The following is a 23,741-nucleotide window of genomic DNA, read 5'->3' on the forward strand; positions in this document are numbered from 1 at the left end:
ATCTCTGTATCCCAGAACTCTGTTGTTCCCAGGTTGCATCACTCTTCTTTTGAAAATCTTTTTTAAATTCTACTTCACAAAACTAAGCAGAATTTTCCTGTTAGGTGCTGGTTTCTAAGAAAATATAATGATATTCTGAACTGAAATGTTTCACTATAACTGTGACTTCTAATGTGGCTTTGTTGTTCTAAAATGTGATTAAACTAGGCCAAACTTTTCCTTAAATCTATTTGGTGGCATCCCTTTTAATTGGTGCCTTGTGAGCCTCCCTAGTAAAATTGGTCTGTGAAGTGTCCTTCTACCCATTAAAGTTTCATGTAAGGCTGTGCTTTGAGAATTACTATTTTCTGTTGCTCTTTCTGGAGGGGAAGTGGGAATTGCTTTAAAATATATACATTACCACATATTCCCTCAACCAGCAAGATTTCCAAGGTCTTAAATGACTTGTTGCCTAATATAGTAATGCTTAACTTTATCATTTGTAAACATCTCATAACTTCATAATTGAAACGTATCTTTAGGGAACAACTTCCTTTTGATCTCAATGAAATAATCGTCAAAAGTATGAGGGATGTGATCCTTAGCTACCCCCCCTTTTCCTAAACACTGCTTGGCCTTTCTCCTCTTGCCTTCTAAAATTGCTATGATTTTTGATGCAAGCAACAGAAATGGATTCTGGCCAAGTCAGGCAAATAGGGACTTTATGACAAGGTGCTGAGGGCAGCCTGTGGGATGCACTGCAGTACTAGGTTTGGATCCGTTAGGAATCAAGTCATTCTTTGTAGCAGGACTTTATATTTTCTCACCCAAAGTGATCTCTGACTATTGAACCTTGTAACACGTGATTGAGTCCTAGGAGAATCTTGATTATCCACATGTTTACCCACTGGTAGCACTGACAGCACTATCAGAGACCTGATAGTAGCCCCTGGAACCTTCTTTGGTGTCTGTAATGGCAGGTCCGCTACCTGGGGTTCCTAGCCCACTCAGGAGGAAGACCACGATGGAGGACAAACAGATACTGGCTTCTCAAAATGCTGTCTACTGGGGTTTCCTTCTCTCTTCTTTGTTGTTCCTTCTCTCTCCTATCCTAGTTTACCTGTTCCTACCTGTGACAAGCATCTGGTTAAATGAGTAACTGTCTAAGCAAGACAGATGCAGTCCCTGCTGTATGGAACTGCATTCTTGTAGAGAGGACCAATGATTGGAGATGACCAGGCCACTCACCTTTTGAGTTGCTAGAGATCAGGGATAGAAAGATGTCTGAGCTTCTTGAGTGAGAGGTGTCAGACTCTATCCCCATTTGTTTACTATCCAGAGAAACCGTTTGGAAAGGCTGATTCTGAACCTCTGATGAGATGTGGGAAGTACTCAGCTGCTATTAACATTGACATTTTCCCTGTTGACAGTTCTCTGCTTTCATTTCAGTCTTCTGGAGTTTTCATCTATGTAAGTATTGACATCCAAATATGGTATCTTTGGGAAAACAGTTGATAAAGAACTAAATGCTAAAAAACTAAGATGACTGAGTTCTCCCAGCTTCTTTTTTTCCTGTGTTTTTTCTTTGTTTGTTTGTTTATACTTAGGTGCCAAAATCCATTCACCCCCTTGTTTGCCAAGCCCAGGAAGAAATCCTCCTTAAAAATCACTTGGAGCACTTGGTTAAAATACAAATTCTCAAGTTCCTCGTGTTGAGCATCTAATTTCAGTAGGAATCTACTTCCCAAGTGCCCCAAGTAATTGTTGGGAATCATTAAGTAGATTCCATCTCATAGCAACCCCATGTTATAGAGTGGTGGTGTGCCATGGAGTCGGTTCCAACTCATAGTGACCCTGCATAGGATTTCTGAGGCTGTAAATCTTCAGAAGTAGAAAGCCTCATCTTTCTCCCATGGAACAGCTGGTCATTTCGAACTGCTGACCTTAAGGTTCGCGGCCCAATTCATAAACACAAGCTGTGATAATTAAGGTTTTGTGTCAAGTTGGCTGGGCTTAGATTCTTAGGGTTCCCCATGATGAGATCTAAAATAATTCAGTGACTTCTCCATGATGTGATCTGATGTGATCAGTTCGGATCTGATGTAATTATCTTATGTCTTATAAATCTCCACTTCTAAGATGTTAATGGGGAAGCATGGTGGCGCTTTAGGGTAAGTACAGGACTTTGAATCACCAGGTCGGCAGTTTAAGTCTATCAGCCACTTAGAGAAAGATGAGGCTTTCTGCTCCCACAAAGATTTAAGAAACCTGAGAAACTCTATACAGGGTAACTGTTCATCTGAATTGACTCGGTGGCACTTAACAGTAAAAACAATGATGTTAATGAAATCAGATGCAATGTACAGGATTAGGTTATATTTTGAGATATAAAAGAAGAGAGAAGTCAGCAGAGAAAGAGGGACCTACTACCACCAAGAAAGAAGAGCCAGGAGTGGAGTACATTCTTTGGACCTGGGTTTCTAACACTGTGAAGCTGGTAGATCCAGAGGAAGAATGGAGACACATGGAGAACTCCAAGGCATGCTGGGCCTACTTCGGCTGAAGTGAAACAAGGACCTTTCTTCAGAGCCTGTGTTCTGAATTTAGATTTCTAGCCTCCTAAACTATGAGAATCCGTTCCTGTCTGTTAAAGCCATCCACCTGTGACATTTCTGTTAGAGCAGCAATAGGTAAGATGAGACAGTGGCTGAGTTGGTAACCATTTGCACTGTCTCTAGGAAACTCCCTTAGACATGATTGTTGTTTTGTTATTAGGTACTGTCAAGTTCATTTTCAACTCATGATGATCCCAGGTGAGAGAGTAGAACTGGCCCACAGGATTCTCTGGGGCTGCAGTCTTTATGGAAGCAGGTTTCTGGGTCTTTCTCCCATGGAATGACTGGGAAGGCAGTAACCTTCAACCATTCAGTTAGAAACTAAGCACTTAACCAGTCACCACCAGTCTCCTGTGGAGATAGTGGTTGTGTGCCATTTGGGTTGATTTCCTACTCACAGGACCCTATAGGATAGACTCAAACTGCCCCCATAGCCTAGCTAGGCTGTAAATCTTTACTGTAGCAAATCACTTGGTCTTTTCTCGTGTGAAGCTGTTGGTGAGTTTGAACTGTTCTGTTTGTGTCTTTCTTTGGTAATCAATTTTAGGCCTTTGTATTTCCTGGAAAATTATCCATTTCATTGAGATTTAAAAATTTACTAGCATGTAATATTCTGGTATCATGTATGCCTTTACTTTCCCTTACTATGTTTATGATTTTTATAATTTCTGACTTTGGCTATCTCGTGAGAGAAAAGAGTTGGCAGTCTGTTCCTATAAAGATTGTTGTTGTTGTTAAGTGCCGTCAAGTTGGTTCCAACCCATAGCGACCCTGTATAGGGTTTCCAAGGAGCTGCTGGTGGACTTGAACCGCCGACCTTGAAGTTCAAACGGCTTTGCAGTCTGGCGCATTAACCCATAGCACCACACCAGGACTCCCCCAAAAAGATCACTATCTTGGAAACCCTACGGGTCATTTCTGCTCTGGCCTGCAGGGACAGTGTGATTCAGAATCTACTTAGTAGCACAGCCCACTGCTTTTGATTAGTTGAGTTAGAGCTTTGAATATTAATTTTATTTCTTCGCATTCAACAATTAAACACTTTTGGTATAGGTATTTCCTCCAGTCTTCCCCAAGTAGCCTATGAGCAAGCTTGTGGTCAGTTCCTTCTTTTGCGGTCAGATCATATTCAACCAAATTCACCTTGCCCAGAAAACTCAAGAAGAACTGTTTTAGTCAGGACTCTTGATTAATGATGCCTGAAACCAAAGTCCAATTAACCAGTACTAGCTCTTGTAGTGTAGTGGTTACGAATCGGACTGCAAGCCGCAAGGTCAGCAGTTCGAAACTACCAGCTATTCTGCAGAAGAAAGATGAGGCTTTCTGCTCCGTAAAGATTTACAGCCTTGGAAACCCTGTACAGGGTCGCTATGAGTCGGAACTGACTCCACGACATAACAACACAACAACAACAACAGTTCCAACTCATGGCTACCCCAGGTGTGTTAGAGTAGAACTGTGCATAGGGTTTTCAGTGACTGATTTTCCTTAAGTAGATTGCCACACCTTTCTCCCAAGGTGCCTCTTGGTGGATTCAAACCTTCAGCCTTCCAGCTAGTAGCTGAGTGAGTTAACTAACCACCCAAGGATTCCCAACTCAGACTGGAGCTCTTTTAATTTTTTTTGAAAAGGCCATTGATTAGCTCACGTAATGGCAGTCCAGGGTATGTGCCTTTAAGCATACCAGGTGTGTGGTTGATACTGTTGGGTACGTACCTGTTTCTCCTGTGTCTGTTATCCAGAGGCCTCTCTCATGTGGTAGGGAAAGAGGGATTTTGCCTGGTTATGTTTCGTGTGGTCCTTACAGCTCCACATTTCAGATGAGGTACCAGCAACCTTTCATTGTTCATCTCTGTCCTTGTAAAGGATTCTGAAGGCTCTGCTTGTGTTCATAACTACTTTATTGACTATCACTCATGGGTAAGAATTGATGGAAAGACACTGCTTTTGAAAGTCAGCAGGCTTTGCTTTGTAATGTATGTAGAAGGGAGTTAGGTCGTTAGCATTGTTAGAATATGGACAGAAGTTTCACTAACAAGATCTATGACAGGTGGGAGGTATAAGCTGCTGGTTCCCGGAATCCTCACCAGGAGTCAACCACTGCAACTGATAAAATCTGATCAAAAGTGAGGGTGACCTCAAATTTTCTGAAAGCATAACTGTCACCTTCCGGACCCAGCCTTTTTTTTGGCTACAAAGCCCCCACTTGGGCCAGATACACCCCACCAATCACAGTGTGATTGCTGCTGTTCTGTGGGTAGCATGCCCAGGCACTAATTATATGACCTGTTACAGTTTCACTCCTGAATTTAGAGCGGGGAGTCATGGTAACAAGCCCTTAGACCAGTCCTAGTCCTCCTCCTGTTCTCGGTGTCTGACCAGCTCTGATCAAACCCTGGATCTGACTGGCCAGTGGGGGTGAGAGTGGGGTCAGGGGATGTCATTCCCAAAAGTACCAAAAAGAAAACATGTTAATGCCTAACAGTTTTTTACTACATTCTATGAATTTTAAAGTATAATTGTTGTTGTTGTTGTTAAGTACCGTGGAGACGGTTCCAACTCATAGTGACCCTACACAGGGTTCCCGAGGCTGTAAACCTTTACGGGAGCAGAAAGCCTCATCTTTCTCCTGTGGAACAGCTGATAGTTTTGAACTGCCGACCTTGAGGTTAGAAACCCAATTCGTAATCACTACCTCTTAAATATCTTCATTTGGCTTCCCTCATTGATAGGAGAATTATATAGGGGAAGGTGTGTGTGTGTTTTTTTTTAATTTCTACATGGTTTGGTTTTTAGTTAGGTTTGGATGTGAGGTGCAAATCAATCCTCTCCTTGCCAGGTTCCGGGTCAGTAAAGTATACACCAAAGAACTGAGCCAAATGGGATTCAGGTTTCTGCTTTACACGGACTCTTTGGTAATGACTGGATTGAGAACAAGCCTTGGATCTAAAGTCAGAATGAGGTGGTTTGTGCTCCCTTTCCCCTTGATTCCCAATGACTAGCCCCAGAGGTACCAAGTTTATTTACCTATCCTACAGGCAGGTGGACTCCTGGTGTGACACTGCAGGATAAGTACTGGACCACAATGTCGTTTTGAACCACAAGGTCGGCAATTCAAATCCGCTCCTTGGAAATGCTATACAAGATTGTTATAAGTCAGAACCGACTCAGCGGCACATAACAACATCAGGCAGGTAGGGTTCTTGTGTGATGCTGTAGGATCAGCACTGGACTGCTAACCGTATGGTTGGTGGTTCAAACCCACTAGCCACTCCTTGAAAACCCTGTTCAGGATCGCTATGAGTTGGAACCAACTCAACAACAACAAGCAGGTGGAAGGAGACGTGACTGGGATTCCAGAAAGCTCCATCTGATCTGTCAATCATGTGCATCAGGACGTTGAACCCAAGAGCAGGTGACTCTAGAGGAGATGGCCTCATTCTGGGTTTTCAAGGTTATGAGAAAGGATAATCCACTTCTGTTTGGATTAGATATTCTCCTCTGTGGGTGGTGGGTGGGACGAAGTATGGGGTTTTTTGGGGGAAGAGAAAGGTGACTCAGTTGAGGTTAATGACATTGTGGTCACAACTGTGACTTGAATAAGTGTCTCTTTTTGGAATTTGCCCTTTGCTGTCTAGTATATGTTTTTATAAATGTTCAGTGAGTCCTAGAAAACGAGGAGCAGTAGTTTTCTGTTGTTTTATCTGCATCTCTTATTAGCTTTGTAAAGTGTGTTAAAGCTCCTTAATAGACTGACTTTCTAGATGTTTACTGAAGGAGTTGCATCAATTCTGTTTAACATGACCAGCCTTCAGTTCTCTGGGACTGTCTGGTCCTCCCAGTGCTCAGTCCTGCAGCCTCAAAGGTGGGCTTTGCCTCTTCCTAGTGGTTTTTCAATGGGGGAGTTGTTTCAAATGCTGTTACACTTGTAGCATTAAGAGGAGACCCCTCTAGGATGTTCTCAGTCCTTCACACCCCTTAGGGTCAGAGTTTTCTGCCAGGTCTTTCTGTGACACCAATTACTTTCTCCAAAATCCCAATAGTTTCTTTGACAAAGTCCAATCCATGTTATTTGCAGCAGAAACTCCTCAAAGTTTCTGAGATGGAGGTAGTACTATCTTCATTTTAGTTGGTATTTGGGAAGTGTGGAGGTTGATACCTGTTGTTTGAGTCTGTCTCCTACCTGGGGGTCCCTCCTGATACCAACTCTAACGTTGGAGTTACTGGTGTGTCGTGGAGTCAGTTCTGACTAATAGTGACCTTGCATAGGGTTTTTGAGGTTGTAAATCTTTACAGAAGCAGAACGCCTCATCTTTCTCCCATAGAATGGCTGGTAGTTTCAAACTGCTGACTTTGAGGTTAACATTCCAACTTGTAACCACTACGCTACTAGTTTCACCTTTATTTCTTCTTCTGCAGCACTTTTTCATCCCTACTTAATCTTTTTAATCCCTATATCATTTTTTTAAATTTATGTAGAAATTGTTGTTAAGTATCATCAAGTTGGGTCCGACCCACAATGACCCTGTATAGGGTTTCTGGAGAGCAGCTGGAGAGTTTGAACCACCAACCTTGAGGTCCAGCGCTTATCCTTCGTTAAGAATGGTACTTGTAAAAGGAGTTGACAAGTTATTCTCATATGTACTCATATGGTCCATTGCTGTAGCTGTTGTGTCATCCCATCTCACTGAGGGTTTCTTTGTTTCTATTGACCCAACACTTTACCAACCTTGATGTCCTTTTCTAGCAATTGGTTTTTCCTTATGATATGTCCAAAGCAGGGAACCAATGTCTTGCTGTAGTTGCTTCTAAGAAGGATTCTCATTGTATTTCTTCTATGAATTGTTGATTCTCCTAGCAGTTAATGATGTATTCAGTGTTCTTCACCAAAACCACAATTCAAATGCATCAATTCTTCTTCTTTCTTCCTTTTTCTATTGTTACTGTTAAGTGCCCTCCAGTCACCTTGTATGGAGTATCTGAGGGTCCAATAGCTGGTGAATTTGACCTGCTGACCTTAGGGTTAGCAGTTTAGTGTTTAGACTACAGCACCACACCAGGACTCCCCTTTATCTATTATTGTTGTTGAGTGAATTCAGACTCGTAGTGACCTTGTAAGGTTTCATATAGAGTGGCTGGTGACTTTGAAACACCGATCTTCTGGTTCAAACTGAACTTGTGATCCAGTTCTTATCCTATAGTGATACACTAGGACTCTATTGTTGTTATTGTTGTTAACTGCCGTCAAGTCAGTTCTGACCCATAGTGACCCTGTATAGGGTTTCCAAGGAGTGACTGGTGAACTTGAACCACCAACCTTGCAGTTCAAACCACCTTTGCAGTACAGCGTATTAACCCACAGCACCATACCAGGATTCTATTAATTGAGCATAAAAGAATCTGAGAAAGTTTTGTTAGTTTTGAGCAGCTCCTCTTTGCTCTGAAAATATGTTCAGAATCATATACAGATATGAAATCTAAGCTGCCCATCCTCAGCTGCTTGTATCACTGATGGGCTTTCATGTGCCTCTCAGGTACATCACATCCTGCCCGGACTGTGGCTGAGGAACAAAGAGAATTTGGATTCTCCCCACCCTTCTTCTTTATCATGATAGGTTTTCTTGTTTGCTTTCTTTTTCTTTTTTCTTATCTTTTTTACCCTTTTCTCCCAAAAGTGTTCTAATTTTCAGACCAAGAAGCTATAAATATGTAAATGTCCTGGCATGTTATTGACATTCTGTGGAACTTGAAATTTAATAAATCCTTTGTGCAGAAAATGGGCCATTCACCTTTTTGAGCAGGATTTGTCCAAGTTATTAATATGTGTGTTATGAAAGAACTTAAGAGTTTCAGGAATTTGAACAGTTTGGTTTTGTGTCTACTTCGTAAATCAAATACTAGACACATAGTACTCAAATTCCTGAAACTCTCAAATTCTCCTGGTGTGGCGCTGTAAGATAAGCACTGGACCACAAGGTCAGTGTGAACCGTAAGGTTGTTGGTTCAAACTCACCATCCACTCCTCGGAACTCCCTCTATAGGGTCGCTATGAGTAGGAACTGATTTGGCAGTACTTAGAAACAACACAACATTTGACTTGCAAAGGTGCAGTCGTTAAATAATTTACCAACATTTGTGGGGTGGGAGGTGACAAAATTGTTGGATATAATAATCGTAGAATTATTTAGTAGTTTATTATGCCTTGCATAATGATTTTATGAATTTTTTACATGAGGAAAGCCAGTGTGTCTGTTTGAGATTCTGCTTTAGTAGTATTGTACATTGTGAAATCTAAAAAACAAAAAACAAAACAATATAGAGAAACATGGAGAACACAATTCCTACTTTTATATGGAGGAGGAACTGAAGAATCTAATGGACAAAGTATAAACTTGGATCCACCATGGGCCTTGCAGAGCCTGGGTTAGGCTTAAGTAGACCCTAGTAGGACAAGTATTAGACTATGAAGTACAAGGTCAGTGGTAGTGGTTCGAGCCATCAGCAGCTCTGTGGGAGAAATTAGGAGGCTTTCTGCTCTAACACACGATTGACAGCCTCAGAAACCCTACACAGTGTTGCTATTAGAAGGAACACAACAATACAAATATAAAGCAGAAGGATTAAGGAAATGGAGTCTTTAGTGGGACTTCTATAGAAAATCTCCTAGTATAAAGGGTGGGACAGCTATAACCCTCAGCGTGCTGGGTTTTCAGGGCTGGAACCCCAAGTAACTAGAATGTTCTGGTGAGGTGATTTGGGGAAATAATCATGCAGCCTGCCAACTAATGTGCACTGGACTCATTTTCTCTGTCTGTACTCCCCTCACAATGGATGAAAGTCAGTTGTTACTCTTGTACTCTGGATTCTAGCCCCTCTCAGCTCCTAAGACTTCCCCTCCTGTAGTTACTGGCATTGTCTTGTAAATCACAATACTTTCCCTTAGCTGAGTCATTCTCATTTTCTTCTAATCTACTGTTCCCTTTACCATAGGCTTCCTGAAGCATCACGCTGCTTCTCTTTATCTTTTGCTTTACAGAAAAATAGCCTGTGTTCACCATCTCCAGTTCCTCACCTCTCAATCGCTCTGGACCCTACCCTCATCTAGCTGTTTGGACCAGTACTCTTATCAAAGGCACCAACAGTTTGCACATTTTCAAATCCAATTTCTTTTCTCGTGTTTATTCCTCCCACTTCTCATTACCCCAGACTTTACTTCTTCTAGGAACGTGTCTTTCCCAACTTTTCGGACATCACATTTCTGGCTTTTCTTCTACCTACGGGCCATGCCTTCTGAGGCTCCTTTCCTTGTTTCTTTTTTTCTGTTCAACCCCGTGTTAGTTATCTATTACTACAGAACGCATTGCCGCAAATTTAGCAGCTCAAACACCACATATTTATCGTTGTGTGCTTACTGCAGGTCAGGAGTTTCGGCACATCTTAGCTTGGTAGTTTAGGGTCTCAGAGGCTGCAACCAAGTTGTTAGCTGGTCTGCATTCTCATGTGGAGGCTCAACTGGAGAAAGATCTACTCCCAAACTCACTCAGAGTTGTCTGGCAGAATATATAGTTTTGTAGCTGTGGGACTGAAGGCCTCTCCTTGCTGATTCTTGGCTGAAGGTTATGCTCAGCTCCTTGCTATATGGGCCTCCCAACCAGCCACTTAACTTCTTCAGAGTCAGCTACACAGAGAATGAATGCAGTACCACTAGCCATATTCTTTGAGTAAAAGCAAGGCACAGGTTCTGCCCACAATCCAAGAGAGAGTTACATGATGCCACGATTTAGAAGGCAGAGATCATGGTGTTTGCCACATGCTATAAATATTGGTGTGCCTGTGGCCAGGACTTGACAATTTAGCATTGTCTTCCTATAGATGACCTCATCCAGATTCATAGCTTAAAACATTTTCTATAGGATGACGGGACAACCAGATTGCCAACCCTAACTTTTCTTGTATCCGCTATCTGATAGTTGTCAGATTTTTAAGTTCAAAATGGGTCCTTATTTCCTCCTTCTTTTGATCCTCATACAAACTATTCCTTCCCCTTTATTTTTCATGTTGATAACTGGCATGACATTTTTTTCGGAATCTTCCTCTCCTCAACATTTATTGAGTCAATAAATCTTTTTGATCAATACTGCCTTGAAAATATACCTTGAGTCATCACTCTTTTCATTCTTAATTAAAGATAATATGAAATTATTAATTTTAAAGAGGCATAAAAGAGTGGGGTACATTAATGGAATATGCTGGGAGACCCAAATGTAGTTTTGAATTTTAAAACCCCCAATTTTTCAATTTTATAATATCTAATTTCAGAAATACCACAAAATCTTTATTAATATAAATTGTATTTTCAGATATATTTTACTTGTTAGAAGTCAAGTCAAAGGCTTTACCACACTCCATTGAGATTTTCCTATCCATCTGTCCCTCCTTATGCATACTGCCATAGCCACAGCCTGTCTGTCCCCCAAACATCTAACTAGCCTCTCTGTTTCTACTTTTGCTCCAATGTGGTCCATTCTCCATCCAAAATATTTTTTCTGTTTTTTAAAAAGATAATCAGACTATACAACTATCTGCTTATCTGATCTTAGCTTATTTGCACTTAATTCAAACAAAGATTTATGTTTCTTATCTGCCCATCAGGTGCTAGCTACACTATCCAGCCTCAGCTGGTGTTTCTTTTCTCTCTCACTCTTTTCCATTAACCATAACCATCTTCTTAACCTGTGGGCCCTTTGCCCCCACCAGGGCTCCTATACTTGCTGTTTCCTCTGCCTGGACCGCTCTTCCCTCTTCATTCATTGAATGGCTGCACCCTGTCTGCTCTCAGACCTGTATTCAAAACCTCTGCAGAGGGCCCTTCCATGACCACCACTTAAAGTAAGTACCCAGTAAAATCAGTGTCCAAAATCTATGGTGGATGGCTTGTTTTTAGATTTCCAAACCATTGTGGACTGATATATTAGTAAAATATAACAAAAATGTCATGGTTATGTGAAATCTCTATAAAAGTTTTAAACTCTCACTGTCAATTTCTGTACATGTCTGGTAGCACACTGGGAACCAGCCCCAGTCTGTCAGCACTACTTTGCATAGCAGCACATCTCCATCTGATTATCCTGTGTACTTCCTGAAGACTAAGCACGCTTTGTAATCCTCTGACCTATTTCCTTAGTGTGTCATTTGTCTCCCCCAGAAGGATTTTAGCTCCATGTAGTCATGGGTTTTGTCTTGTTCTTATCACCTCTCTGTCCACAATGCCAACAACAGTGTCTGATATACGCAAGGCTCTTATTAAATCCTTGGTGATGGTCTAGCTGCGTGCCTTGCCTGTTCTGCCCAGCCCAAGAATTGCGGGAGACCCAGGTTGCCTCTCCTACCTTGCTGGGGTAGGTCTGACTCCTTTCTATACCTGGTGTGGGGAGGGGGTTGGCCCTTAATCAATGCTTCATTGACAGGAATAAAGTAATTCCAACTTCAGTGATGTTGCTAACTCACTAAGTTACTTCACCAAATGATTTAACATCACATGCCTCTTCCATAAATGATATGCTTTTACCATTGCCATGAAATGAGGTCGATGCTCTTGAGTACTCTCCAACATACTTTATACTCTCAGTGGCCTCTCAGATCTGCCTCAATTTTGCAACTAAAACCCAAAAGCCATTTTGCGTATTGACATTCTTTTCGATGAAGTAGAGTGGGATTTAGTAGACATTTTGTGTAAATTGTCATATAGTAAATATTTTCCTCTTTAGCTAGCCTCTGCTTTGTTATTTTGGTTGCTTGGTTGTTTATTTTCCCAACCCTTTGAAAGAAATATAAACATCATTTTTTATCTCAAGAGCTAGGAAAACAGACCCAGGCAAAGTTTCCCTACCCCTTAACAATAGATACTTGGAATTCTATTTCTTTTTTATTTTATAAATTGTATTTTCTGTTCAAATGAGATAAGAAATGTCACCTATGAATAATTTCATTTATTCTTGAATTACTTCTCTTGTTAAAAACTAGTATTATAATCATCACTGTATTCATGCTTTCTGCTTTGTCTTGCTTGTTTTCAAATACATTATGAGTATTTGTAAACTTTAGAACAGCTTTGTTCTTGGCATCAAATCATGTTTCTCCAGTACAGGACTGGTGGTTTGAGTGTAGGGGCGCCCAAAGCATCTGGCAGACTGTCCACTGAAAGACCATTTTGAGCTTTGGTGGCTTCTTAGATTTCGATGATACATCCACAGTAGACTCTGATAACAATGTATGTTTTCTACTTTTCAGTGTTCTGAAGATTTCCCCTCAGGAGTTACCTGTGGTGTAAACATCTGATAAAACCTTTTATTGAATTTAGAGCTAATACAGTTACTTGTGTTTCATTTCTTACTGAGAGTCATATGTGAAGTACTTCAAGAACAAGTTTCTATAATGTTTAAACTTCGTAACCGCTTTATTATTAATAAGGTGCTCTTGGATAGAACAGGGCTTTTGTGAAAACATCCTCCTTTATCTGCTGTTGCTGCCAGAGCCTCGTGTCTTTCTGCAGTCTACCTCTTGTCCCTTCCTTATAAACTGTTGTTATCAATAATTTTTATTCAGGCTATCTTTTCCAATGTCATTTAAAAAAATTCCTTTGTTTCCAAGTTTACCAAATCTCTGAATTCAAGTTGACAAGGGAGGTGGTCTTAGAAAGGTAAATCACAAATAAAATAGATAAAATGATGCCTAGGAATCTCTAGCTTTGTTTAACTCTGACATTTGTTGAGATTGTCTGCAGGTGGATAAGACTCCTGGAACCCTGGCACTGTGTGTGTGCACATTATTGACAGTGCAGGGGCTCAGGGGCAGATAGTGTGTTTGCCAAGAGCCCAGACTCCACTACTTTCTCACTGTGTTGGGCAACTTTTTAAACACTCTGCACCTCTCTTTCCCCATTTGCAAAGTAGGATTGCTGTGAACTTTAAATGCGTTCATGCTTACCTGATCCATGTTGTTGCTGTTGTTAGGTGCCATGAAGTTGGGTCTGACTCCGCTTTCTATCTAGGGTTTCTCAGGAATGGGCTGGTGGGTTTGAGCTGCCCACCTTGAAGTTCATACTGATCTTGCATTCTAGTGCTTATCTTACAGCACCATAGTAGCTGGATCAACATTCAGTGTCCAGAGAAGCAGAAGTCCAGATATTAAGTGACATACTGCATTGGTCAAATCTGGTGCATAAGACCTTTCTTAAGTTTTAGAAAGTGAAAATGTTACTTTGATGGTAAGGCATGCCTGACCCAAGCCAGGATCTTTTCACTGCATCATACGCATACAGCAACTGGACCGTGAAAAATGGAGGCAGAAGAGACATTGATACATTTGAGTTCAGGGGTTGGTAAAGACTGCCAGAAGAACAACTATATCAGTCTTAGGTGAACTATTCCAGGATGCTCCTTAGACGCTAGGATGACAAGACTGCAGCTCACTTATTTCGGATATTTCATCAGGAAAGACCATCCACTAGAAAAAGACATCATGTTTGGCAAAGTGGAGGGTCAGCAAAAACCAGAGAAACTCTCCATGGGATGGGTTTGGGTTCACATGGTGGCTGCAGCAATGGGCTCAGATATACTGATTGTGATGGCAGCGTATCGTTCTGTGATAAAGTTGCCTTGAGTTAGAGTGGACTCAATGGCAATGAGCAAGAAGAACCACCCTTAGTTATTATTAGTTCTTGAAAGAAAATAGGCTTTGATGACAGATATTAATTGATGGATAGTCTATGCTTGACTTGCCCTGTACGTGTTTACGTTCTCTCTAGGCTTTCGTGGAGGCACAAAACAAGATCACTGTGCCGTTTCTTGAGCAGTGCCCCATTAGAGGTTTATACAAAGAGAGAATGACAGAATTGTATGACTACCCCAAATACAGCTGCCATTTCAAGAAAGGAAAACGGTATGTGAGACGCTTTTCATTTAACTTCTTTTTACTTTTTTGACTGAATGCTTTCTTTCCCTTTACAATTTCTAAATAAGTAATATAGGTGAGTTATATCCTGTGATCTATTGCATAATATAGCATTATGACTAGTAATTGGTGAGCTGGGATGATTTTGCAACCAGCAGTGAAGATGTATTTGCCTGTAGATTAATTACCTTGGGCGTACACTACTTCAGAGTTTTTCATATATGCGTTTCTTCCATGTAGGAATGGAAAGAGGCCAGGAGATGGCTTCTGTGACTTCATCTTGTCTTCCTCTTCCTTTAAAATCCACTTAAACATTTTTTTCTTTATCCTTGTTAAAAAACCTTTTTGGAGCCACCGTCACAAATTTATTTTAGAATTTCACAAATTCCTGAATGCAGACATCAGCAAAATATGGCCTGGAGGTCTGCCCTCGGCCTATTTTTAAAAATAAGATTTCATTGGAAGACAGCCACACCTATTTGTTTACAGCTTGTTCATGGCTGCTTTCGTACTATAATGGCAGGTTTGAGTACTTGTGACAGAGACCGTCTGCCTCCTAAAGTCTAAAATGTTTGCTATCTGGCCTTTTACAGAAAAAAGTTACTAATGCTGTGCTTAGCAGCCTGTCTTAAGGGAAGGGAACCAGCCTTTTATTTTAGAAGATCTGCCACCTTACTTTTACTTAAAGAAAAAAAGCTAATGCTTTCTTTAAATATCAATTTAAATTTTAGCAAATAAAGCAGTCTTGGATATTCTTTAGCTAATGTGCATATTTAATACCAAAGACAAATCAGGTAGTAAGCTATAGACACTCTGTTCCTCAAGAACAAGTCCTTGTCATGATCTGGCTGCCATTGTACGTTCTGTTACTTTTGTTTTCTTTTTACTTTTCTATGTTTGGTTTTGCTGCACAGATAGAACACTCCACAGCTAAATAAAGACCATCTCTTTCCTCCAGGTATTTTTATTTCTACAATACAGGTTTACAGAACCAGCGTGTATTATATGTCCAAGATTCCTTAGAGAGTGAGGCCAGAGTGTTTCTTGACCCCAATATCCTCTCTGATGATGGCACAGTGGCGCTCCGAGGTGAGTGTTGTAGAGCCAGGGCCCTGGGAAGGCCCAGCTCTGAAGTTGATGCAGCCACCTCACCTTTGCCTTGCCAACAGTGTATGGACCATATGGTGGAAGAGAAGCGCATGCTTCGTCAGGTCAGCTCATTTTTGTACAGTATATTTAGAATACATCAGTAGTCCTATTCCTAATGGAATGAAGCAGAACTAGAGAATAAGTCACCCTGGACCCAAATTAGCTTTTAGGGCTTCTGGTATCTTGAAGGATTATCATCATTTCCTATAACATTTCCTGAGATATAGTTGTGATTGGGGAAAGAAATAACAACAACAACAAAAAAAAAAACCTCTTGTATAGAAAGGTTAAGCTATATAAGTGATATTTCAACTATAAATGTAAAACGGTTAAAGAGTATTTATGAGATCTATTTTCCTGCCAAAACCAGGAATGAGGTTTTTTTTTTTTTAAGTCTAGTTAATTGTCAGTATGCTAAAAAGAAAAAAGAAAAAAAACAGAAGCCGGCCTGTGAAAATTGGACAACTTGGTACTCTGCCCCCTGAAAGTGAAGGTTTAAAAATTGAATACATTCGTTTTGCCTCCAGCTTCTGCATGTCTCCTAAGTAACTTATTAGAGATCACCTTCTCCGTAGTCCATAGGGAAGATTACCTCAGACTGGTGCCAATAAACACCAGTTCTAGGATAAAGCAGTCAGTTATTTTCTGGTTCTGTGGTTTACTTACCCTAAGGTCGGCAGTTCAAGCCCACCAGCCTCTCCTCAGGAGAAAAATGAGGTTATCTACTCCCACAAAGATAAACAGCCTAAGAAACCCTATACAGGGTTGTTTAGAATTGGAACTAACTTAGTGGCAATGGATAGATGGAGTGGGGCAGTGGTTAAAGCACTCAGCTGATAACCAAAAGGTTGGTAGTTCAAACTCACCAGCCATTGCACTAGAAGATGTGACAGTCTGCTTCCTTAAAGATGACAGCCGTGGAAATGCTATGGGATCATTCTCTGTCATATAGGGATGCTGTGAGTTGGAATCCACTCAATGGCAGTGGGTAGGTAGAGTGGTTTAATAATTTGAACCTAACAGTGATTTTGAGGATGGTGCAGTGTTTTGTTTTGCCATAGGGCCACTGTGAGTTGGAACCACTGGATGACACTTAGTGACAACAAATGAATCATTTCTTTTATGAGAGGGTCAGCACAAGGTAAAGCTGCCCCAAATGTCTAACTTTCCCAAACTGCTGTACAAATCCAGCATGGCTAACATCAGCTATTCCCCCAGCCCTCAGAACTCTCTCTCACTCCAGACCTGAGTTTCTTACTTCACTGCAACATTTCACAGAAGTCAGGAATTGGTACTTACAGTTCAGTGGCTTATTAGGGAAGCAATAGAGTATAACTCAGGACCAGGAATGACGCAGAAGTAATAGGAACAACTCAGGATACAGTTCCCGATTAGCACAGCTTTTTTGATCCTTTGCTTGGGGCTTTCTCCAGCAAGTGCTAGAACTCCATTAGCTCTGTGGGTCAGCAAGTTCCATCCACTGCAGTGGTGCCCCCTGTTCTCTTGCTTCCTGCTGTCTCTGGCTGCTACTGCTATGCTGACATCACTTCCCTCCCACACCCCTTGTTTTTCTTTAAGCCCAGGAAAACTGACCAATTCCATCTTTAGGGTTCCATGCAACTTATTTGCAAGGCTCCCCAGCCCCAAGTGTTTCATGCACTTCAGCTGTTTTAGCATCAAGCTTTCTAAGCCCCTTAAGCAGCTTCTTTGCATAATCCTATCCAATCTTTGTGTGAAGCACAAAGACTGTGACTAGGAAGGCCATTGTAAGTAATTCACTGCACCTCACATACTTTAAAAATTATTCCTTCATAATTTCTTGATTGTCCTTAGTGAAGTTAGGTCTTCATTTTCCCTTTAGCATTTTCTATTTGGTAGACACAGCACAGCGTAGGCCCTCTAGAATTGAGGAACTGGGACACTGAAGTCCTGTGTAATTGATTGTTGTTGTTGTTGGTTCCAATTCATAGTGACTCTGTGTAGGGTTTCCTAGGACCAGCTGGTGGGTTTGCACTGCTGACCTTGTGGTTCGCAGTCCAGAGCCGATCATACAGTGCTACACCAGGCGTCCCTGTAATTGATTAGGGGGGAATTAAAGAGCCCTGCTCCATTTCTAAAAAATCCCTGGATGGCGCAAAGGGTTACACGCTTAACTACTAACTGAAAGTTGGCAGTTCCCAACCCACTCAGAAAAAAAGACCTGGTGATCTCCTTTTGCGTGGCCACAACCTTGAAAACTCTATAGTTCTGCTCTGCAGCATGTGGACTTGCCATGAGCCAGTTGACTCAGTGACTGTTGGGGAGTTTTGGTTCCCATTTCTAATCATGACTCAGTCAGTCTAATCAGATTAGAATACACACAGCATTTCTCAACCTTAGAAAGCATTCAAGCCTCAACTTGAAATTTTGAAGGATTCTATGGAACGAAGCCCTGGTGTGGTGCTGTAGGATAAGCACTCCACTGCTAACTGCAGGGTTGATGGTTCAAGCCCACTGGCTATTCCTTAGAAACCCTGTACAGGGTTGCTGTGAGTCAGAACCAACTTGATGGCATTCAACACCATCACAGTGGAACAATGCAGAAAGCATTAAAAGTAGATTAAAATATACAGACTTACTGTACAAAAAAAATGGATTCAACAACTTCAGGAGGTAGCATATGATCAAGAGCCTATGACATTGAAGGAAGAAGTTCAAGCTACACTGAAGGCATTAGCGAAAAACAAGGCTTCAAACATTGACAGAATCCCAACTGAAATGCTTCAACAAACTGATGCAGCACTAGAGGTGCCTATCTGTCTATATCAAGAAATTTGGAAAACAACTACCTGGCCAATCAACTGGAAGAGATCCATATTTCTGTCCATTCCAAAGAGAGGTGACCTGAAGGAATGACGGAATCATTGAACAATATTATTACTATCACACACAAGTAAAATTTTGCTAAAGATAATTGGAAAATAGTTGTAGCAATACGTTGACAAGGAGCTGCCAGAAAGTCAAGCCAAATTCAGAAGAGGATGAGGAAGAAGTGTCATTGCTGATGTCAGATGGTTCTTGGCTGAAAACAGAGGTTACCAGAAAGACATTTACTTGAGCTTTATTGACTATACAAAGGCATTTGACATTGTGGATCATCAGACTTTGGATAACATTGGGAAGAATGTGAATTCCAGAATGCTTAATTATGTTCATGTAAAACTTGTATGTAGAGCAAAAGGCAGTCATTCAAACAGAACAAATGGATACTGCATGTTTTAAAAGCAGGAAAGATGTTTGTCAGGGTTGTTTCTTTTCACTACACTTCTTCAATTCAGTCTGTAAGATGAGCAAATAATCCATAAAACTGGACTTTATGCAGAAGTATGTGACATCAGGATTGGCGGAAGGTTCATTAACAACCTACAGTATGCAGATGATACAACCTGCTGAAAGCAAAGAGGACTTGAAATATAGTCTGATGAAGATCAAAAACTGCAGCCTTCAGTATGGATTACAATTCGATGTAAAGAAAAAAATTTCTCACAACTAGACCAATAGCAACATGATAAACAGAGAAAATATTGAAGTTGTCCAGGATTTTATTTTATTTGGATTCACAATGGAAGCAGCAGTCAAGAAATCAAACAACATATTGCACTGGCAAATCTGCTGCACAAGATCTCTTTAAAGTGTCAGAGAGCAAAGATGGTACTTTGAGGACTAAGTTGTGCCTGACCCAAACCAAGGTATTTTCAGTTGCCTCATATATATGTGAAAGTTGGACAGTGAATAAGGAAGACCCTAGAAGATTCAATGTGGTTGAATTTGGTATTGGCAAAGAATATTGAAAGTACCATGGGCTGCCAGAAAAACAAACAAATCTGTGTTGGAAGATGTACAGCCAGAATGCTCCTTAGAAGCGAAGATACAGTGACTTCTCATATACTTCGAACATATTATCAGAAGGACTGTTCCCTGGAAAAGGATATAATGCTTGGTCAGAGTGTCAGTGGGAAAAGAGGTGGTTGTGGTGGTTATGTGCCATGGAGTAGGTTTTGACTCGTAGCGACCCTGTACAGGGTTTCTGAGGCTATAAATCTTTACTGGAGCAGTAAGCCTCATCTTTCTCCTGCGGAACAGCTGGAAGTTTCAAACTGCTGACCTTGTGGTTCACAACCCGATTCATAACCACTATGCCACCAGAGTGGCTGCAACAGAACAAGTGGGCTCAAACATAACCATTGTGAGGATGGTACAGGACCAGGCAGTATTTCCTTCTGTTGTGCAGAGGGTCTCTGTGGGTCGGCATTGATAGGACAGCACCTAACAGCATCAGAGATTCAGTGGTCCCTTCCCCTAATCCCAGTAGGCTGTGTGGGTATGTAAATGAAGATCCATATTTACCACTCAGTATTTAAAGTAAGACGCCAGACAACTTGATAACAGTATTCTTGAATTTGAGCCTGGTGCTTTAAACAGAGCTAACACACTGGTTCTGTGCAGTAGCATGCCCTGTTAAAAGAATGCATTTGGATTAACATAAGTCTAGTTTACAGTCCATCTAGAAGGACTTCATTATAGCATGGTCTCACCTCTCACCCTGGTAACTCATTCTTTATGGAGTACATGCTCATCATGTACAAGGTCTTGATGGATGAAAAGGTAAATGAGACACGGAAGCTGGCCTCAAGCAGTCCTTGAGTTTTCAGAGAATGGTATTATGCTGGTGGTGATGTGCCATAGACCCGGTTCTGACTCATAGTGACCCTGCATAGGGTTTCTGAAGCTGTAAATCTTTAGGGAAATTAAAATGTAGGTAAGCATTTAGATTCTACTAATGGTATATAATTTTTAAAGATATATTTAAGCAAAAATTTTGTATTTAATATTTCCCTGAAAAAATTATATATTAAAAATTCAAGCAGTAATCTGGTCATCTAGATTTTTCTACATTTATACACATATGAGCTTGGGTATACTACAGGAATTTTAAGTGATTTGTTAGTAGGTTTTCTAAAATTTTAAACTCATTTCCCATTGAAAGAAATGCCATGTAAAATGTCAAAAACCTCTGAAAGCAGTTAAATTTCTTAGGTTAATTTTCAACCCCCCCAGTCAAGTTATTAGCAACTGTCATAGAAGGAAATCTGATGTCACAGTATCTAATGGTAGGTAGGTGTGGCACCAAATGCTACACATACTTTATAATCATGTGATTTGTTATAAAATAAGTAAATATTTGTCTAACAGCATTGCACAGTGATGAAGACATCTGTCACAGGACCCTAAAACAGTGAGTGGCAGTTGGTAGGCAGTGTTGCTTTTCTTCATTTTTCACGGTCCCTTTGGAATGTGTGTTCTGTGAGCTTTCTCTGCAAAGCTGCAGGATTTTTATTTGGACCGGTGCTGGTCAGATAATCCTTGAGAGACAGTAATGCTCACAAAATGAGGTCATGAGCAGGGGTTTCAAAGAGTTTAGGATCTGTTCCCAAAATTACCCAATGGCTATAATTTATTACTTGGTATGTGTCATAATTCAGTTATTACTCTTAAGGCAATTTCCTTACTTTTCCTTTCTATTATTCGCCTCAGACTATAAATAAAATGTGCCCAAGATCCCAGATGAACTCTGCTTTCCGTTGAACTCTGTATTGACTCATAGATATTTCAAAATGGAAGAAGAGTCTTGTTGTTGTTATGTGCCATTGAGTCGGTTCCGACCCATAGCGACCCTGTATAGGGTTTCCGAGGGTATAAATCTTTACGGGAGTAGAAAGCCTTATCTTTCTCCTAGTGGTCATATAATCTGATGCTTCATTTAAAAGCTAGTGATCGATAGAGTTGCCGTGAGTTATCTCTGACTCATAGTGACCCCATGTAGGTCAGGTCTCTACCAGCCTACTGGGCTCCCGAGGTTTTCAATGGCAGTTTTTTTAGAAGTTCATCACCAGACCTCTTCTCTTTTGAGTAGACGCAAAACAGCCTTTTGGTTAGCAGTGAATTAATGGTTTCTATCACCCAGGAATACCAAAGTCATTTTAAAACAAAGAAATTGAGTCCTAGAAAAATTAGGAGACTTGTTCAAGGTCTCAAGACTTAGATCCCAGGGTTTCTAACTACTAGTTTCCTACTGCTTCTGTTGCCACACTTTGTCTCTCTATATGACAGACAACTCTGTCCATCTGTCCAGTGGACAAGACTAGGAACTGTGTCTCCATGCCACCATTTTATACCGCCATGACAATTTCTCTTGTGTCCTGTAGGTTATGCATTCAGCGAAGACGGTGAATATTTTGCCTATGGTCTAAGTGCCAGTGGCTCAGACTGGGTGACAATCAAGTTCATGAAAGTTGATGGTGCCAAAGAACTTCCAGATGTGTTAGAAAGGGTCAAGTTCAGCTGTATGGCCTGGACCCATGATGGGAAGGGAATGTTCTACAACTCATACCCCCAGCAGGATGGAAAAAGTGATGGTAAGTTAGTATTTCAGGTATGACTTCAAACCTTACATAGAGGTGGTTTGGTCTGGAATCAGATTTCCTCAAAGGGTGCTGTATTAGTTAGCTTTGCTATGTAACAGATTTCCTTAAAACATAGTGGCTTAAAATTGTTAAGTGCTATCGAGTCGGTCCCTACTCATAGCAGCCCTGTGTAGGTTTCTTGAGACTTTTTTAATCTTTGAAAGAGCAGAAGGCCTCATCTTTCTCCTGTGGAGCAGCTGGTGGGTTCGAACCTCTGACCTTGTTATTTGCAGCCTACTGCTTATCCTGTGGAGCCACTGCACTCCCTTGTGGCCTACAACAATAACCATTTATTTCTACTTGGGAGAATGTGGGTTGCCTCGGCAGTTCTGCTAGAGTTAGCTGGGCTCTGTTGTGCATTTATGGCCAGTTGGAAGTCAGCTGATTTTGGCTTGATTCTTTAACATGTGTGGAGCTTTGGCTGGTACAGCTAGTCTGCCTCGACTGTTCCAAGTGATGTCTCATCTTCCAGCAGGCCAACCTGGGCTAGTTTTTGTGGCAGCTCAACAGAACTCCAGGAGAAAACTGAAAGGCATAGCTACTTCAAGGCCTGGGCTTACTGCTGGTACATTACTTTGCCACACTCTCTGAGTCAAAGCAAGTTACAGGGCCAGCCCCAATGTAAAAACAGTGGGGAAATATATACCAGGGACAGTGAGAAATTAGGGACTGTACTAAAATCAGTCTCCTGTAGATGTTTTATGCCTCACAAAGGGATCATGGAGAGAGTAGGTTTTTTACAAACCAAAGTTATTTCATGATGGTTAAGGAATTTTAAAACTTCCCTATTGCAGTAGGCACATACATGTCTTCTTCAGATGAGAATTTACAAGGCATGTGTTGGATGAAGTTTTCTTGTGATTTTTTTCCCCCTGGACACATCTTTGTTCTCTTCAGTTGTTTGGTCCCCTCTTATCTTTTCCTCTGTCATCCTTCATCCTTCTAGCCAAGAAGGGCCCTATGTTCAAGATGTTAGCATCAGCATCTCCCTACTGTCAACCCGTGTTACTGTATAGTGTAAGTGTTTTCATGCTCTCCTCTTCAGTCTTTATGTTGTTGTTGTTAGGTGCTATCAAGTTGCTTCTGACTCATAGCAACCTTATCACAATGGAATACAACACTGCCTGTTCCTGTGCCATCCTCACATTTTTTGTTATCCTTGAGCTAATTGCTGTACTGCCACTATGCCAGTCAATCTTGTTGGGTACCTTCCTTTTATTTGCTGACCCTCATCTTTACCAAGCAAATCCTTCTCCAGAGACCGGTCCCTCTTGATGATATGTCTGAAGTTTGAGAGAGAAAGTCTTGCCATCCTTGCTTCTAAGGAGCATTCTAACTGTACTTCTTGCAACACAGACTTGTTTGTTCTTCTGGTAGTCCATGGCTCCTTCAGTATATTTTCCAGCACCAAACTCAAATGCATCAGTTCTTCTGAGGTCCTCCTTATTCATTGTCTAACTTTCACATACATATGAGGTGATTAAAGATGGCACAACCTGGGTCAGGCCACCTTAGTCCTCAAACTGATATCTTTGCTCTTGAG

General features: G+C 41.1%; 1 protein-coding gene across 1 annotated transcript in view; it reads left to right on the top strand.

Moving 5' to 3' along the window:
* PREP (prolyl endopeptidase) overlaps positions 1-23,741 on the top strand; it is a 154,061-nt gene that overhangs the window by 27,107 nt on the left and 103,213 nt on the right. The window contains exons 3-5 of the mRNA XM_006839965.1: positions 14,401-14,534; positions 15,505-15,635; positions 21,941-22,150. Of these exons, the coding sequence (XP_006840028.1) occupies positions 14,401-14,534; positions 15,505-15,635; positions 21,941-22,150 (475 nt within the window). The remainder of the gene's footprint in view (positions 1-14,400; positions 14,535-15,504; positions 15,636-21,940; positions 22,151-23,741) is intronic.

This window comes from Chrysochloris asiatica, unplaced genomic scaffold (genome assembly GCF_000296735.1).
Source record: "Chrysochloris asiatica unplaced genomic scaffold, ChrAsi1.0 scaffold00027, whole genome shotgun sequence".
NCBI classification, from domain to species: domain Eukaryota; kingdom Metazoa; phylum Chordata; class Mammalia; order Afrosoricida; family Chrysochloridae; genus Chrysochloris; species Chrysochloris asiatica.